This window comes from Zonotrichia albicollis, chromosome 1 (genome assembly GCF_047830755.1).
Source record: "Zonotrichia albicollis isolate bZonAlb1 chromosome 1, bZonAlb1.hap1, whole genome shotgun sequence".
Lineage (NCBI taxonomy): Eukaryota > Metazoa > Chordata > Aves > Passeriformes > Passerellidae > Zonotrichia > Zonotrichia albicollis.
Window position 1 is genome coordinate 139,901,548 of NC_133819.1, and position 17,805 is coordinate 139,919,352.

The following is a 17,805-nucleotide window of genomic DNA, read 5'->3' on the forward strand; positions in this document are numbered from 1 at the left end:
TGTAATTAACGTCCCCGCGCAGAGCAACCGGGCTGCGCATCCCCGGGGCCGCGCTCGCTGCCGCGGGGTGTGTGCCCGAAGGCGCGGGCGAGCCGCTGTGTGTGAGCCGCTGAGGCGATGGCAGCCCCGAGCACCGCACGTGCGTGCTCAGTAACGGGGCTGTGATTGCTGCCGCGGGCGGGATGGGCGAGCCCGCCGCGCCGGCCGCCCCAGGCTCCGGCGGGCGGCGGGGGGATCCCGGCACTCCGTTATCTCCCGAGCCGCTCTCCCAGGCAGAACTGATCCTCTTGAGAGAACAAGGGGGTGGGGGGAGAGTCTCAATTGCAAATACTGTTCGGAGTTTATTGGAGAGAGCGAGTGAGCGTTGAGGTGCTCTCCCGTGGCTCCCGGTGGATGCTGCGAGGAGGGAGGATTGTGGTGGGTTTCGGCTGTGCAGGGAGTTGGGGTAGCGGGGGGGGTGGAGGAGGAAAAGACACGATCGAGAGTAGCTGAGACTTTGTGCCCCCGTTGGAGAGATGGTTGAGTCCTCGTCAAGGTTGCTGTGGTATCCCAGAAACACCATTCACTCCGAGCTGTGACCGCGCACCATCAACAGCAACAACTCCGCTGCGCCTGGCCGAGGAATAGGAATTAGGAGCTCTCAAGAATAATATGAAAGGGATCTGCAGAGGGGAAATCCGTGCAAAGGAATCGAAATTAGCAGACTTTTGGGAAAGGGGATGTACTAAATGTGGCCGGCTGGACTTCATCCTGGTGAAGAAAATGGAGATTAAAAGTGGATTTACATTTTGGAACCTCGTCTTTTTATTGATGGTTTCGTGTGTGAAAGGTAGGGTAGTATTTGAGTGGTATATTTTTAGGGGTCCATTTGCTTTTTGTCAGGGCGTTGCAAGCTCTCGCCTTGTATCAAGGTGTATTTCAAAATATATTTATCTCTTATTTTATATTTTTGCCCTTGGTACTTTGCAATGGAAATATATAAACGATCGCTAAGGCGGGGAGGAAAGAAGGAGTTGATTCAGAGCTCTCTTCGGAGATAGGAAATGTATTTGCTTGCCAGAGCTGGCGTTCAATGCAGTGACTGAGCCGGGGCTCAATAAATATTCTTGCAGTATGCTCAAACGGAGACGTGAGTTGGTTCATATAGCCTCTAACTAGTGTATATTCAAACAAAACCCACTGGTTCACTTTTTTTAAGGTGACGATGATGTTAGTGCCGGGTGTGTGGGGGGATTACCTACAATTCTGGATTTCGGTCGAGCAGCGGGATCTTTGCGGGAATGCCTGTATCGATGCACTTATTAGTTTAACCCGTTGCGTGGGGAAAGTTACGGAGGAGCCCAGCGTACTCGCAGCCGTCTCGCAGCCCGAAATGCGCTTCACGCTCAGCTGTCTGTACGCATGCAGGGCTCCCCGGCTGCCGGAAAGGTGCGTTAGTAATTCAGCCTTGGTCTGTCGCTGGGTGCAAAGATCGACACCTTCTCCATTCCCTCGCTTGGTCCCTTTTCTCTGATGTGTGTGAGGGAGTTTGGGTGGTGGTTTTTATCTCTATTTTTTTTTTCCCCCGAGGCAGCGGCTATTTTGCTTTCTTCTTGCTTCTGTGTTCATGAAAGGAGGGCAAAAAGGAAATGTCTAGTTAGCGGCATAAATATCTTCACTAAGTCTGTGCTTGCAGGCAGTTAAGGGAAATGCTACACACAGAGAAAAGAAGAAATATGTGGCTTGAATAATGTGCACCTGCAGAATTACACAGGCATCGCTCAACAGCGAAGCGCCGATCCCATCACGCGTGCCTTCAGTAAAAGGATCTATTCTGCTACTCCCCACAGTCGGCTGCCTACCCGAAATAATCTCCCCTTGTTTGTGGCCAGTGATTAATATCCGATTAATCACGCTTTTATCCCCCTCCTCATCCTCATCCCTCCTCCCCGCCACACTCATACACTCCCAGAATATTTAGTAGACGTTATCGATCCCCCCGAGTTTTTAGACTTGGTTATCGCCTACAGAGGTTGCCTGCACGGGTGGGAAGGAGGTGTCTTGTGGGGGTGGCATTCAAAGGCGTGCCTTCCTGAGCTGGCGCTGGCTTGGATGAAACAGTTTATTGTAGAGCTTTGCAGCTGCTTTTCCCCCCATTTGCATCGCGTTGAAAAAGACAATTCGCGTTTCACGGGGAGGGTCTGGAGGGCTTTTACCTCATCCCGCGTTATCCTGACGCGGGGTATCCAAGGGGCTTGCCTGCGACGTTTATGCACACTGTAATTAAAGGCAGCCTTTCTGTGTTTGCATCTATTGAGGGAGCCGCTCCCGGCGCTCTGCCCCGGTCTGGAGATGATTCGCTGTCGGCACCGGCCCGGGCTTTTGGGAGCATTTCCTTTCCCCGGTTCAGCCTTCTGCCATGAGCGCGTTCTGGGTGCCGGGTGCCAGGGCGGGCAGCCCCGGGCTGGCTGCCGGCCGGTGCGGCCGCGGTGCCGGGGCTCCGGCGCGGTGCGGAGCGGAGCGGGCGCGGTGCGGGGGCTCCGGCGCGGCGGCTGCGAGGTGAGCGCGAGTCGCGGGGCGGCAGCACCCGACCGCGGGACGCGCCGCGCAGAGGAGCGGAGCGGCTTCCCCAGCACCTGTTGAGAGCCGCCGCTTGCCCTTGGGGGTGGGGTGAGGAAAAAACGCTGAGCACAGAGGGCAAAAGCTGCCATGGAGAGCCAGAAACAGCTCAAGAAAAAGGAAAAAAAGGGTTTTGGAAAACTGGCTCTTTCTACTTCTTCCCATTGTTAGGGCCTAAGCTTCCCCGATCCTGGCAGTTTCCATAGACTTCCTTTGGACTGGGGCAGCTCACCCAGAAATTGCCGACCCAGGAGGTGATGTTTTACATTCTGGATGTGGGTTCCTTTAGGCAGCCAAGCCTTACAATGGCTTACACTCACTGACTGCAGCACTGTATCTATTCTGGACGTTTATATTAATTCTCCTTCCACTCCCGTGAATGAAAGCATTTTACTTAGATTTACATTCCCATTGTGTCAACAGAGCTCCTGCCCCCAGAAAGCAGAGGCAAAGGATGAATGAATACCTGCCCACGTAAAACATTGCAGATGTTGGGAGCAAGATGACTCCACAGATCCTACATCTGCTCTACCATTGCTTTGCAAGGCCTTTTTACCACACCCCATCTCTGCAAGCTCCAACCCATACCCTTCCTTGTTTAAGCATTTCTACTGAAAAGTCCAGCACCACATCATAACACCCAAACTGTTGCTGTCATTCCTGTCATCCAGACCATTTCCACAGCTTCGCTTGATATTTGCCTCTCAGGCTTTTCCAATTTTTGTCATTGTCCTGTCATCTTTTCCCCAGTCTTGATCCACAGCTCTCCCATCATTACATGTGCCAAACTATCCCAGGATGCTTGAGGAACCACGCTCACATCTGGATAATTAGGCTTTCCTTGGATATATTAATATGGACAAAACAAATCCTTCACATTTACCTACAAATTCATGACTCTTTGGAACCTTCAACAACATTGAAAGGGGTTAGAAAAGGGAGAAGAAAGCAGGGGAAGGTGGAAGAAAGGAAATAGTAAGAACTGCTGAGGAAGGAGTGATAGGAAGAGCTAAGTAAAAAGGAATTGTTCCTTTTTCAATTAAAGTCTTGCTTATACAATATCCCATTTATGCCATGGAACCATCTCCACCAAAATCTTCCTTCAATAGGAATGGAGTAAAAAAGCAAAGAAATGACACCACTGAAAACTGAGCGGTGTGAAAGGCATTAAAACGAACACATCCACCATCCAGCCTTGAGAAAAGGCCGAGCAGAGTGATTCCTGATCAGTTACAGGGGGTGATGAACCCTGTGTTCTTCCCTTCAGATGAAGGAGGCATCCAGGAAAGCTCCCTCCCCTCACACCATGGGAGAAATGAGAAGCACCATTGAGGCAAGGGAGATACAAACCAAGTATTGAGGATGAGGGAATGGAAAACTCCACTGTCCAACTCCCTTACAGAAAGTGTGGAAGAGAGCATGAAAGAGTGGGAAAAAATCAGGCAGCATCAGTGAGCTTTGCCTCCTGGGATTTAGCAAAGGACTTACTTGAATGCCTTCGGTTTGGCACCTCCTTCCACCAAAAGAAAAAAAAAGAAGAAAAAAAAAAAAAAAAAGCTTGTGATAGATAGTGGAGGCAAATCCTCCATCTCTGCTCCTTGGCTGTCTCTCCAAGAGAGAGCACCAAGGTCGACTTTTGTCTGCCCGGCTAAAATGAAGCTTTGCCGCTGCTGTTGTTCCTCTGTTCCCCTCTTGCAGTTGTGACAAGCGGAACAAGGGCAGCTTTTAAAATGAAAGGGAGATGAAGCACTGAGATTTTAAACGGCTCATTGACAAGAGAAGTGATGAGAAAATGAAAAGCATTTCCATTTCCAGTGATGGGTACCTGGCATGTGGGAGTATTTAGCAGGGACAAAGCGTGCCCTGCTTCTTTTAACCACCTCTGCCATCTCCCTTTTCCCTCATTCCAACCTCAATCCCGCTCCCTTCATGCTCTGCCAGCCCCTCCCCACCGCTTCCTTCCCAGTCACTTGATTTATGCAGTTACTGACGATGGGTATGGGATTACTGGCGGATGGCTTTCCCCAGTGGGGCACGGCTGGGCGCAGCGAGATGCTGCTGGCTCTGTCCCCGAGGCGGGAATGGTCGGGAGAGTAGCAGCAGGTTCAGGTTTCCTCACATCCCGATGGTCGATGCCGGCGCTGCATCTTTGTGTGATGTGTGTGTGTTGAGTTAGTTCGTGTGTTTGTGCATGTACTCATGCAGGGGGATAGGGACACACTGACTGGAGCGGGGACAGCGTGGTCCCTCCTTTCCAACCCCTCCGCACCCGCTCGCCTCCTCTGGGGAGCCCCTTTGCCTGGCCCCCGCGGGTGCCACGGGGCTGGCTGTGCTGCTCGCCGCCCCTCGCCGTGTTTTCAAGCTACGCAGCTCTTCAGGGTTACAGTCAAAGTTACCTCTATCCCCCCCGCCTTTCTCAGGGCTAAAACACAGCGTGGCTGTGCCCTCGCTTAGCACTCGCCTCCTCCGCCTCCTCTCCTGCAGGGCAGCCGTGAAGCTGCCTCGTGAAGGCGCACACGGCCCCTCCCGGCAGCGCCAGCAGGGACTGGTTCTCCTTTCCCTGCCGGTGCCACTCGGGGCTCACAAAGGTCACAGGAGAGCCTCAGCTCCGCTTTGCTCTCTGTCATTGTGAGAGGCGGCAGTCCCAAGGCGGAGCCGGCCCCGGGCAGCTCCACCCGCGCCCGGCTCCGGCCGCGGCCCCGCAGCCCCCGAGGTGTCCGCGCCTCCGGGTGCTCCTGCTGGCGGAATTCCGTCCTTTGGCTTTGCTGACTTCATCTCGGTCACTTCTGCACCTCTTCGGCCCACAAGTCTAAGGCAGCTCTAGGAGCGTCGGCTGATTGGTTTTGTCGGCTGACACACAGAAATAGCCCCCAGTTCCTAAGCACAACCAGCCCGTTCCTCTGCGAGAGGCTGAGCTCTTGAGCAGCCCTCCAGGGTGGAGAGGGACAGGCTGTACCTTCAACTCCATTATCAGCATCTCAGTTTGCCAGCAGCAGTGCATGAGACCTAAAGAATTCTGTGGATGTGCTTCGAAATTCCTCCTTTTCCAAAATTCCTGTGCAGAATCATAGCAGAAACTTGTAGTCTACCGGTGGTTTTTTCCTTGTTTGCTTGTGTTTGGGGCGGGGGAGGATGTTTTTGAGCAACAAGTCTAGCAGGATAATTGCCCATCTAGCTTAGTGTCCTTTATCTCCAACCATCACAATTAGCAGCAGGCTAGTGAAGACTGCAGAAACACAGCAAGTGGAGTGACTAGCACGTCCTGGATTGCAGCAGCCAACAGCTTTGGATCTCCTAAGATACAGGCTGCTTTTGAAACATCACTTTGGAAAGGCATGGACTGGCCTGTGTTCCGTTCATTTGTCTGCTGTCTTTCATTCTGCTGCTTTTTTTCCTTGCCTTGCCTTGCCTTCCATCCCCATTCCATACCATGGCATTAATATAAATCCTGCATTCTTTCCACTCTTCATCTGGCTGAAAGCACTGGTTTGTATGAATATTTGTGATAAATTTGGTTGTTGTTGACATGATGTGAAGATCTACCCACAAAATCTTATTCAAATCCATTGAATGCACATTTATCTGGTAACAAGAAAGAAAATCGCATACTCTTTCAGAGAAATTTGAAAAAGTTTTAAAATAACCTGTGAGGATGGTTCAATTTGCCTGATTGTAACAACTTTTCAGGGAAAATGTTCTGAAGAATAAGACTGCCTTGTGTTGTAGCTTTAAAAAAATACTATCTTAGACATTGTCTGATTTTCAGAGGTATTGAGCATTTACATTTTCAGATGGCTCTAGTAAGAGTCTGGGGGACATGTTAACACCTCTGAAGCAAGGCCAAGTGAGTCCAGCATTATGATACTGAGAGACAGAGAAAGAGTATAAGTAAAAAAAAGCATGTGTAAAATAAATTAAAATTATATATAAAATTTTAATTCTACAGAATCTGATAAATTGGAATGGTTGGAATAAGAAAGGCTTTATGATCTGCTGTAAAATTAGTTGTTGCTTTGGTTTTTTTCCCCTACTTATAGGAAACTTCAATTCTAATTCCATGGGGTTGTGATATCTCAGCTTCAGCTACTTGCTGATGCACATCATTCAGCTTGTGTTTCTGAGCATAATGGTTAAGGTAAAAGAATAGCACAAAGCATTTAGGGAAATTAGTTTACCAATTACCTTACAAAGCAATTTCCAGGAAAGAGCAGTCAGAAGAGAACAGACAACTTGGTCTAAGCTGTTGATTTTTTTCCTTAAACCCTTATATTTTTAAGACAGCTCTTACTATGTGAGATATTTGAAGAAGCAATTTTTAAGTCATAAATCAGAGACACATCTGATAAAATCAATTATTACAAGGTTATAAACCTTACCTCAAAATTTTAAGTAATTTCCATGCTAGAGTTTGTTGCAAAAATCCATAACTTTTACAATATTTAGACACATGCCTTTTAATCATATTTACAGAAGTATGTTTCCTTGTCAATGAAATGGTACAATTTCTTTGCAAAAAATAAAGATAACATTTGTCTTTGTCTAAAATTCAAGGGACAATATTTGGCAATTATTATTAGGCCTAAATAGAATAGTGTATGGCATGTAATGCACTAGTTTTAAAACTCCCTTTAAAAAAAAAAAAAACAAAAAACTAGTAGTAGGAAATGTTGAAGGTCTCCTTCCCAATATCCAGTTTATCTTCTGGGAAGTAGAATGGAGAAGGATATGGGACTATAAGGAGGATTATTTAAAATACACATATACACACAGACACACATTTACATTTGTACTTGTTTACATTCAGTTGTTTACCTTTCCTGGGCAGATTTACAATCATTGCTGCATTGCTTTGTTCTCACAGAACGTGTAAGATTTAGTATGGCTTCATAATTTCAGCATTACAGATGCTGAGTACTGTTGTAAATGTCAAAGATGGAAATAGTGGGAATTCATCATGCCCTTCCCAGGGCCTGAAATCTTAGTTGGGTAAGTTTATAGATTTAGGAACAGTGTTACTCAGAAAGGGTGAGCCCCGGTGTATTGATGAATGGCAAACAAGGGATCCCAGCAGGGCTGCTCCTCTCATGGAATTCTTGTTGAAAAACAAGATGGGATGCAGCCAGCACAGACACAGAGAGATGGACTGCCCATTTTCCCTTGGATTCTACAAAATGCTTCATAGCGTCATGTGTCATATTTGCATTGTATCATAGAAATAAGGAAAATAACTGTAAATAACTTAACCACAGAAGCATTCCTGGGGCGATGAATTCTCATCCCCCAAGGCCTGTAAATAGCACAGACTGTCTTTGCAAAAGAACTGAAAGAATTTGGAGGCTTGAGGCAGAAATGACTGAGTTGATTACTTGGATTATACTGCTATTGAATCACTATTTCTGACCTTGAATTCTATTCTGTCTGTTTCCCCTATTTATGTATCTTATTAGCCTTATGCATGTAACTAGTTTGATTCAATTCTCATGGAAATATGTATATATGTGGAAATTATATCCACATATTTGATTATGTTATGAAGAAATTCAAAAGACTGCATTGTTACCTGTCAAAGGCACAGGTAACAACTCAAAACTTATGTGCTTCCTAAGTTATCTATTACCTCTTAATTTATTGTGTATTCCGAATCTCAGAAGGAAGTTCCACTATAATGCATAATTGATTTCACTAACAAAAGAAGAGTGATAGTAGTGATAGCTAGGTGTACTAGTTAGGAGAAAAGCTTGATGAAAAGAAATAGCACTAGTTACTAAAACCAGTAATTAAAAAAATTAAGAATTGACTGTCATATTTATTCCTAGTGGTTTAGGGTTTTTTTTACCAAATATAGTTTCTATAAACTCTTTTTAGTAGATTGAAAACCTCTAATCACCTTTCAAGTATACAAAAAATGAGCATGTCTGTGCTATCTTCTGGTTTATTTTAATACTGGTGTTATCATTTGAAGAGACTGACATATCTCAGAGGTGGCTCTGTTTCAGTGCAGTTGAAATGAACCCTCTGCCATCATTATCTCCTCATAGAGCCGGTTTCAAACCCAGCAAGCAGATACCTTGGTTAAGGTAGAAGAATAGAAAAAAGCCTTTGAGGGAAATTAGTGGTTTGGAGTCCTGAGTGAAAATGAACCACAGAAATGCAAAGTACACATATTCCCATTGAACATAGTGTTGAGATGGAACTACTTGAATTACAAAACCTTTTCTCCACTATTTAATCTGACCCAGAATGAAAACTTCACAGTCTACTATAGTTAGCTTTCTTGATTGCTGTGCAATTATTTTGGGAAATGAAGCTTAGTCTAATTAAAAGTATTCTAAAAGCCTATACTAAAAGTTGCATTTTTGCTTCTTTGTATGAGCTTTGACCCAAAGGTACCGAGAATTTGTAAAACAGGATATAAAAAGAACCTCTAAGCTGTCTGTTGTTTGAGCCTATTGAAGGCAAAAGGAGAGTCCAAAATAAAATCTCTGAGAGTAGATTTTCCTGTTTCTTTTTGTACTGAGTTTTGAATTACAATTTTCTGTACATATATTTTGTTTCACTCATAAATATTAATTACAACAGAAGTAATGTATTTCACAATATATGCTTGATATTTTAATTTGAAGTGGTCTTTGGAAAACTTATTGCATTGTAAACCTAAGGATTACACAAGTAAATTGTTTATGATTAAGGGAAAATAAATGATATATTTGGATACAGTAGGAAAATGCCCTTTCCCCATTTCATTGATGGTCACATCAGCAGTTCTAAGGATGAGTTTGCTGGATTCAGTGTAATGATTGTATGCTAATACAATGTCAGGTGTAGTCCCTAGAACCCCAGAATGGTCCTGTTTTTGTCAGGACATACGGTGAAGTACAGCAATTTTTTAACCTAGCTTCAAGATTTCATATGAATTTTTTTTGTTTTTCAGTAAAGCATTTTGGAATTTGCACAATGCTGCTAATGGCTGCAGAGGAACTAAGAGGACTTAAGAAAATAGATTGCAGTTTAAAATGCTTCAAATTTAATTATAAATGCAATTTGGTTTTACTCGTATCAGGCTATCATATATTCCAGTACGGAGTTACACTGAAAATGCTGAATTAGCTAGTAAAACCAAAGCACAAAAATCGGAAAGTTTCCATGTTAGTTTTATTGCATTTTTGTCCTAACACATTCTTTGTATTTGCCACTGCCTTATTTTAAAGACATCTAGTATGCTGAGTCAAAATCCAAAGAACTGAAATATAGTGGAAACCAAAAGTTCAAATCCTGATTCTTGGGAAGCCTACATGGCTAAGCAAAGACTTGGGGAAGAAAAGAATATAGGTCTTTGGCCACCTGACATAACCATGACCATTGGCTTTGTGGTAACAAATGCTTTTTTCTTACATCTCCAGGGACATGCAGGGAAACAGACACACCAGCACTCCTGGTAGCAGGCATCTGTAACTGTGTCCTCCATCAGGAAGGATTCTGCCTAATTCATGGCTATGCTCTCATCATCTGTGATTTCCCTTGAACACATCTGTGTTGACACTTCAGTTATATCACTCCTGCTGACTTGAGCAATGCTTGTTGCATAAAATGGCAGAATTGGGTGGGTTGGCAGGGACCTCAGAGACCATCAAGTCCAACTGTTAACCCAGCAGTGCTGAGTGATGAGTGCCGTGCAACTTTAGTGGCCACAAGAGAAGAAATATGCATACTTAATAACGCATAACTAAAGGACAATCTTTGCATCAATATAGTGCTCACAAAAGTTCTCAGCTGATTAGAGAGTTTTTATTGGTATAATATACTGAAGTGTATTGGCATTTGCACTGTCAGCAGTGGAAAGTTGCACCAATCAACCACATAAGACATAGTCTTTTTGAAAATGTACTGACAAATATTTGATTGTAAAGCTATTTGTCTGATATAGAAGTGAGCAACAGAATAATGTTTAATATAGAACAAGTTCAACAGCACTGCTGACTCCTGCATGCCTACCTCCATAACTTTCCTAAGGATGTGCTTCAAAATTCCTAAATCTTTCTAGTACTACAATTGCAGTCCATTGAAACATGTATGAGTTTCTACACTATTTTCAGCTACTTTTAAATTAGACTACCCATAAAAAACCCCACCATTCTCCTAAGCTCTAGCCATATATTTTTACTACACTCAAATCTAGCTCATCAACTAGCTCCTGTAATTTTTCTGAATTTATTCAGCCTCCTCTGCACTTCTGGGCTCCCTTCCCAAATTCTCTTCCCACTCCACAAGTACTGCTGGAAAAGTCCCAATAACATAAAGCCTGCAGAAAAATATAGAAAGTTCTCTTCAATTTCCATGTAATTTGTAAAGTCCTTTTTTGGCCTAAAGTAATAATCATGTAAGGGTGATATGCTAGGAAATGAAATATCCTCCCAGCCTTAGAGTCATAGATTAGACTTACTAACTTTTTCAGGAAGTTCTTTGGATTTTATATCATCTCCAAGAATGCAAGATTGGAAGAGTGGTTTTTCAGTTATATTTCTTTTCATTCTTTAGTATCTCGTGCCTGTTTACCTGATTATTTTTTGGTAACCAAAATAATACCCATTCACCCCAAAGAAGAAAACTTCAAAACACACTTTAAAAAAAGCCCAGAATTGGATAGTGAGATATTTTCACACTCACTTGTGTATAAATGAACTGTATAGAATCAGATAGTTAAAAGTGGAACACTTGATATATTTTGGAAATCCAAGATATATCTTCTTGGTTTTTCAAGCTCTAATGTATACAGTTTAACTGTCCAAGTGACATGATAAGGGAAATTTTACAGATCTAATATTACTCCTGTTAATCCTTTACTAATATCATTGTTCTGGGATGACCACTGACTTGTTAGGACTCTGGATTCTACATAATATTGTAGAATAAAAAAATAATTAAATATAAAAGGAAAAAATTGCATATGGTAAAACCAGGCTAGATTTGTCGGGATGCTGTTACACACTTGCTCCCATTGACTTTGTGTATTCCAATGAAGTCAGGAGGGTTTGCTGTGTGTCTGACTTGTGAAAGGTACTGTTCCAAATTGCTCCCTTTGGGGCCTCCTGTATTTGTCCCCTCTTTGAAATCCGTTGACAGCTGAGTTAACACAAATCTGAGTCAGAGTGTGCCACAGATACCAACTAAGGAAATAATCTGCTCATCAGAACCACTGTAATTATTAAGGAGACATGAATTTCCTCCTGGAATTTACAATAAATCTGAGGTAACTATATGGAAAATGGATAGTTTATTTTAGAATATTGTATGCAATACAATGAGCATTGAATCATCACTTCTGAAAACATAACTGCATTGCAATATTGAGATGTTTTCTGATGAACGTTTTCTTTATTCTTACAAGCTTTACTATTTTGCATTATTAAGCGAGTACAGTGTCGTGTAGGTAAACATCCTCTGGCCAAACTGATATGGGTATATTGTTTTGATCAACCATTTCTCCTCATCTACTTTCTCCATGCTTCATATGTACAAAATTTATTTCTACTATCTCTTTTGTATCGTACCTTTTTTGTGCTTTAAATTCAGATTGCTCTGGGCAAGGTTCCTATTTTTTGTCAGGCACACTTGGATGATTGTGCACTTTTTAGAAGGTCTATCTTTGATTTTTCCTCTTTTCCCATCTCTTATCAGTATTAAAAATATGCCCATTATCTACTTGAATGTCCATATTTTACAATATTATTGTCTTTTTTTTTCTTACATGACAATACTATTTTTTATTTCTTTTCTATTGATGGCTCAGTTGGTGTTCCTAACAGTGTTTCTATTTCACACTGCTTGGTGGCTCTAAGTCTTCCGAGTCAAAGCTTCTTACTTCTCAAGTGAGAAGTGCACTTTTGAAAAGAGTGATCATCCATTCAATTATAACCTTATTGAAATATTTACCAGGAGATTATTTTAGAGCTTGTCCCTACTGAACTGAAGAGAAGATTTGTCATTGACTTTTAGCAGAACAGAGCAGATTGATACAAAAAAGCAAAATACTCATTTCAATACAGAGGAGTTTATTTAGGATGTGACAGCTCTACAAAACTCTTTATATCTTGCATGGGACTGAACTGATGAAACTGAAAAGCTGTAACAGATGACCTCCACCAGATTCTATTTGCCAGTACCCTAAAATGGTATTAGAGCTAGACGGGTAAGTTGTTGACACTCAAAAACCTTACAGGCCTTGGTCCCTTTCAGTTCACTGTCTTATGAAAGTAGTTAAGTGAGTTGACAAAAACAATGCTTCAGACTACAAGAATAATAATCAGGTTTTATTATAGTTTTCAAATCCTATTCTAATTCATCATTCATTTATAAAGATAGCAGGAGTAAGGCTACAGTTGCAAGACGACCAAAAATCTAAAATCCTTTTTAAAGTTTAAAGTAAATAGTATCAACATTTTAGAAGACAATGAGTCAAAAGTTTATTAAAGAATCACTTTTTTTTTTTTTTAACTGACTTGGTCTAGAATTTGGCAGAAACACATGAGGAGCCCTGAGAGTTTAAAGTTTCTGGCTGATCTCTAAATCTAAAACAGCTGAGCAGATTTAAATATTTTGTGTAAACAAATTTGCATCCAGGCTGCTAATCTGCATGCCAGCTTTCAGCTTGACATTTTCTGAAATGATGGAAAAATGCTAAGCCCTTAATACTAAATGGAGTTCATAATGGAAATGCTGACAGACCCTTAATTACCTGTATTGTGATTCTGCTGAAAGCTTCTTTATCTGTCTAATCTTTCACAATGCAGTTAAATATATATATTCTTGAAAGGAAGAAGAAAAGGAAATTTACGTTGGAAATACTAACCTGTAGCAATGCTATATTTTCTTCCAGACATCCTCTTATGGAGGCAGCAGTGACAAAAAAATATTTTAAGAAAGATATAGCATTATCTGTGCAAATGTAAAGGCAGCCAATGATGCTTAAAAGTCTAACTTAAACTCAATTTTTCAAAGTTTTTGAGTCACCTTTCTGGCAAAGTATGATTAAACAGATGCAATCAACCATTTTTAATATGATAATGAGGTATTATCATAGAAGAAACTTCTTATTGACTTGATATGGCAAAAAAATCACAACCAACAAAACATATCGAAATTATCATTCCACTGCCGTAATACTGTATACTTATGGTTAGCTCTTCTTCACTGAGTGGAGGAGGAAGCAGAGGATAATATGAGAGAAAGGCCATTGTCTGGACTCTAATTTACAAATTCTGTAATGCAGAAACTCCACTATCTGCCAACTTTAGAATAGAGTCTTTATGATTCTCTGGAAGAGATTTTTTGTTGTTGTTGCTGTTGTTGCTGTTGTTGTTCCCGCCATGAAAATCTTCCCCAGTTTGACCAGGCTATAACCACCTGAAAAACTAGACAGTATTTGCTCTGCAGAGATTGCTCAGGGTGGATGACTCGGACATCCCATCCTTGCTGCAGCTCCACACAATCTCTGCCCCAGCCAAGGCACACGGCTGTGCCTGTGGAGCAGCTTTCACACAGGACCTTCAAGGAAACAGAATATCCTCCAGCATTTTTGCCTTTGTGCTTTGCTGGGCGAATGAAATCTATTTCTCCAGGGTTCCCACAGCAATGACTGACAAAGCTCAAAGAAAATATCCTGAATGAAAATGAGAAACATACCACTCTGAACCACAGTTCTTTCCAGACTGCCACCTTCTCCAAAAAGACACCTGGAATTTTAATTTTTCCTTATGAGGAAACTACTTCAGTACCAAGATCAGCTATTTGCCCATCCCTGTATCTTCTTTGAGTCTGCCTTTCTTGACATAAGGAAATTAGAACTCTGGGCAGTGCTCAAGATAGGGGTGCATGGGTGTTTTTTGTAGGGGATAGATTTCACTCTCTTTGTCTTACTCTTCTGTTTGTGGAAGTGCCATGGAACATGAAGTCAGTAATTTCAAAGAAATTTCAGTGATGCGTCTGAGGTCAACTCTGAGTTCAGCTCTCAGGTCAACTCTGACTTCCAAGCTCATAATCATGCAGGTATCAGTTAGTTATATTTTCCTATATGCATATGAATCTCTAAAACTTGCCTACTTCTGCGTTTGCACGCCTATTGATTTTGTGAGGACATTTTGGAGTACCTTGACTTTCGTGCATCATTTGATTACCCAAAAGATCTTAACATCTCCAGTCTAGCAAATTTCCCTACATACTCCTTACTCTGTTGAGGATAGAGATATGAGGAAAACTGATGTCATCATTAATCTGAAAGCAGCAACCTCACTTTTGATTCATCACTAAGCAAGTGACCATCACTTATTCTGTGTCTTATATTTTAGCATCTTTAAGTTCATTAAAGGATCTTTCCATACATCCTACGTATTTTTAATGGCTTTTGATGTTGAGCATTGTCAAGAGATTTTTGCATGTTCACAGTGACTAAAACTAAAAAAATTAGTTTTCTGATTAATGCACCTATACCCAGAATTCTCTTCCCTGGTGTGACAGCTTTAACCAAGGACCAAAAGCCACAGGAGAAGAGCTGCCTGTATACATTGTCTTCTCTGCTACCCAGAAGAACCATAAATATTTTCTAAATCAGGGCACTTTTCATAGTACTTCTGAGGTACAATGAGACTGTTTAGTACTTTAATAGCTGACTTAAAATATATATTACTTGAGTTGTAGGAAATGGTGCTGTTTCTGTTGGAAGCATTTTCTAGAATTTGAACAAATTACTATTCCAAGCAAAATTTGGAGACACTGAGCTCTTGCAGTTGTCATGTTTCAGATGAGATGTTGCTGGCATGTCTGCTCCTGAAAGATTGCATGGTATTTTTCACAGAAGATTGTTATTAGCCTTCATCTGCTGGCTGAATTCCAATTTGGATAATTGCAGTCTGCTATCTAAATTCTCTAAGCAGAGTGTGTTAAATAACCTTCTACACTTCCTTTTCTAATCTTCTGAGGGGCATTTCTGAGAATTATTAAATAATAGATCTATTTAATCTAAAAGGCAGCTGCTTCTAAATGCGAAGGGAAAGGAACTGTTTTAGAAGGTGTGTTGACTACTCAGTGCTCAGTGATAAATTACACAGTGGCATTGGTGTAGGAAATGCTCCTTAGCACTGTACAAGAAAATAAGGAAACTACCTCCTTAACAAGATTGCTGTAATTTAATTAAGAGTTCATGGATACATTTTAGATAAACAATACAATGTGCTCTTCCAAGATGAGAAGCACTAGCCTGGAGAAATCCATATAGAAATTTTTGGAAAAGTTACAAGTTATTGAAGGTTGAAATAAAGATTTCTTATTCAAGATGAAGGATTAACACACACAACTTTAGTACACAGGAGAATATAGAAAAGTGCAAAGCTGTGCAAAGCTTTGAACTTCCTCAGATATGAAAAAAATCAAAGGGAGAAAATGGGTCAGTTGGACCAGTCATGAAGTCAAGTCCCAGATTTGAAATAAATGGATGAAAAGGAAATTTTGCAGATGTAGTTGTGTACAATATTTTGCTGATTACATACTAGTTCAGTTGTTTCTTTCAATGTGAGAAAAGAAAGGAAGGGAATTCAATATTAATCACAATTGCTTGACATATCTTTGAACATGTGCAATATCTGTAATTATTGGACTAGTTTAAGGATAATTTGTTAAGCATCAGCTCATTGGTCCATCAAAAGTGGTGTTTGCTTCTCCCTCTTGACCTTATGGTAAGTAACAGCACTCAGCAAAGTAAGAAAGAGATAGGAAGCAAAGAGATGCCACAGAAATGTCTTGACTCAAAAGGTGTTCTCATATTCACAATCTCCATCTTTCCTTGGGGCCTGTTGACACAGATGTGTTAAAGTAGAAGAAACCTTTTCCTGTACCCTTTCTTCCAAACTTATTTACCTTCTACCGAATGCCCTCTATCAAGCCCAAAGATTTTTGCTCTCCATGAAGAAAAGACAACAGTGTCAACATTTTTGCTCATGATTGTTCCACCCTACATTTTGAGAACTCTGTACAGGTTCACAGTAAAACTTTTTTGTGGGGGGTTTTATAGAGAACAATACAATCACATAATAATTCTATGACTCCTGTTACTGTTTGGCATTATTTTAGTTCAGGAAAAAAACATCATACCCACTTGTGCTCTTAAACTATGTCTAAGCTCAGTCCAATCTGTTTAAAAAAAGCACAATAACAAGATCATTTTAGGTAATGTTATGTTCAAATTAGGCATTCACTGGGTTGATGCATGTCTGGATGGAATGGAAGCAGAGGTTGTTTATAGCCCTTTGAGAAAGCATTTAAGTCTGGTTCTAAGAAAACTCCTTTATTACAGTGCAGGTGGTTGAGTTGATTGTGATCTTGAAGATTAAGGATATCTTCATTTCTCTGATGTTACAGAAACACAGGGAACTTCTTGGCTTGATTGTCACTATGACTTACTGTTGCCAAAAACTGCATTAACTGCTATTTTGGAGCCTCCTCAGTACAGAATTTTCATTAGCTTAGTTTCTTGTATGAATAAAAAATTAGTAGATAGGAGTGTAACACAATATGCATAGTTCCAAACCAAGTAGCAGCATTCTTAAGATAATGATCAAGAGAAAAATGGAATGAGCTTATTCTCTCTTAAACAGCTTCATTATCTGTTGGTTTGTGAAACTTCATGTACTTTGGTGTGCAATTTAACACTACATTGCCAGAAAGATTCAGTATATATGTTGCAGTTCGAAATGCACTTTGAAGTCTTCTGTTCTTTATAGTTGTGTAAGAAATTGGCTTCAAGGGAATTGCTACTATCCTTCGCTAGAGAAAAACCAAAAATAAAATCTTGAAGTTAGTGGGTCAAATATCATCTGCTTTAATTACTTTAAACAGATGGAAACCATGAATAATTATTCATAAAAGCCTTTTTATATGCTTTTTCAGGGGGTATTATTGCAAGATTTTTTCCGTTACATAAATAGCAAAGTGAAAAAGAGCAAGTAATATCACCTCATATCTGCATTAAGAAAGAGCAATAAATGGTTTGTTTTATAAGCGCTCTGAGAAGTTGCATGGGTCCAAATCCAGTGCAGACAGCACAAAAAATTTCTAATGATTGAGATCAAACTTGATTGACAGATTTATTTCCAAGCTTCCAATTATTTCTTCATTTTTATCATCGGGTTTCACTAATGCATGCTGCTAAGAGGGCAACTG

At 41.2% G+C, this 17,805-nt stretch overlaps 1 protein-coding gene across 7 annotated transcripts in view; it reads left to right on the forward strand.

Moving 5' to 3' along the window:
- The first annotated feature begins 486 nt into the window (after positions 1 to 486).
- CSMD3 (CUB and Sushi multiple domains 3) overlaps positions 487 to 17,805 on the forward strand; it is a 580,686-nt gene continuing 563,367 nt past the window's right edge. For 2 of the 7 annotated variants that reach the window (XM_014263981.3, XM_074556154.1), the window contains exon 1: positions 488 to 829. In XM_014263981.3, coding sequence (XP_014119456.2) covers positions 652 to 829 — 178 coding nt within the window. In that variant the 5' untranslated portion in view covers positions 488 to 651. Of the gene's footprint in view, positions 830 to 17,805 lie in introns of all 7 variants that reach the window. The other 5 variants (XM_074556162.1, XM_074556182.1, XM_074556146.1 and 2 more) reach the window with 4 other exon arrangements.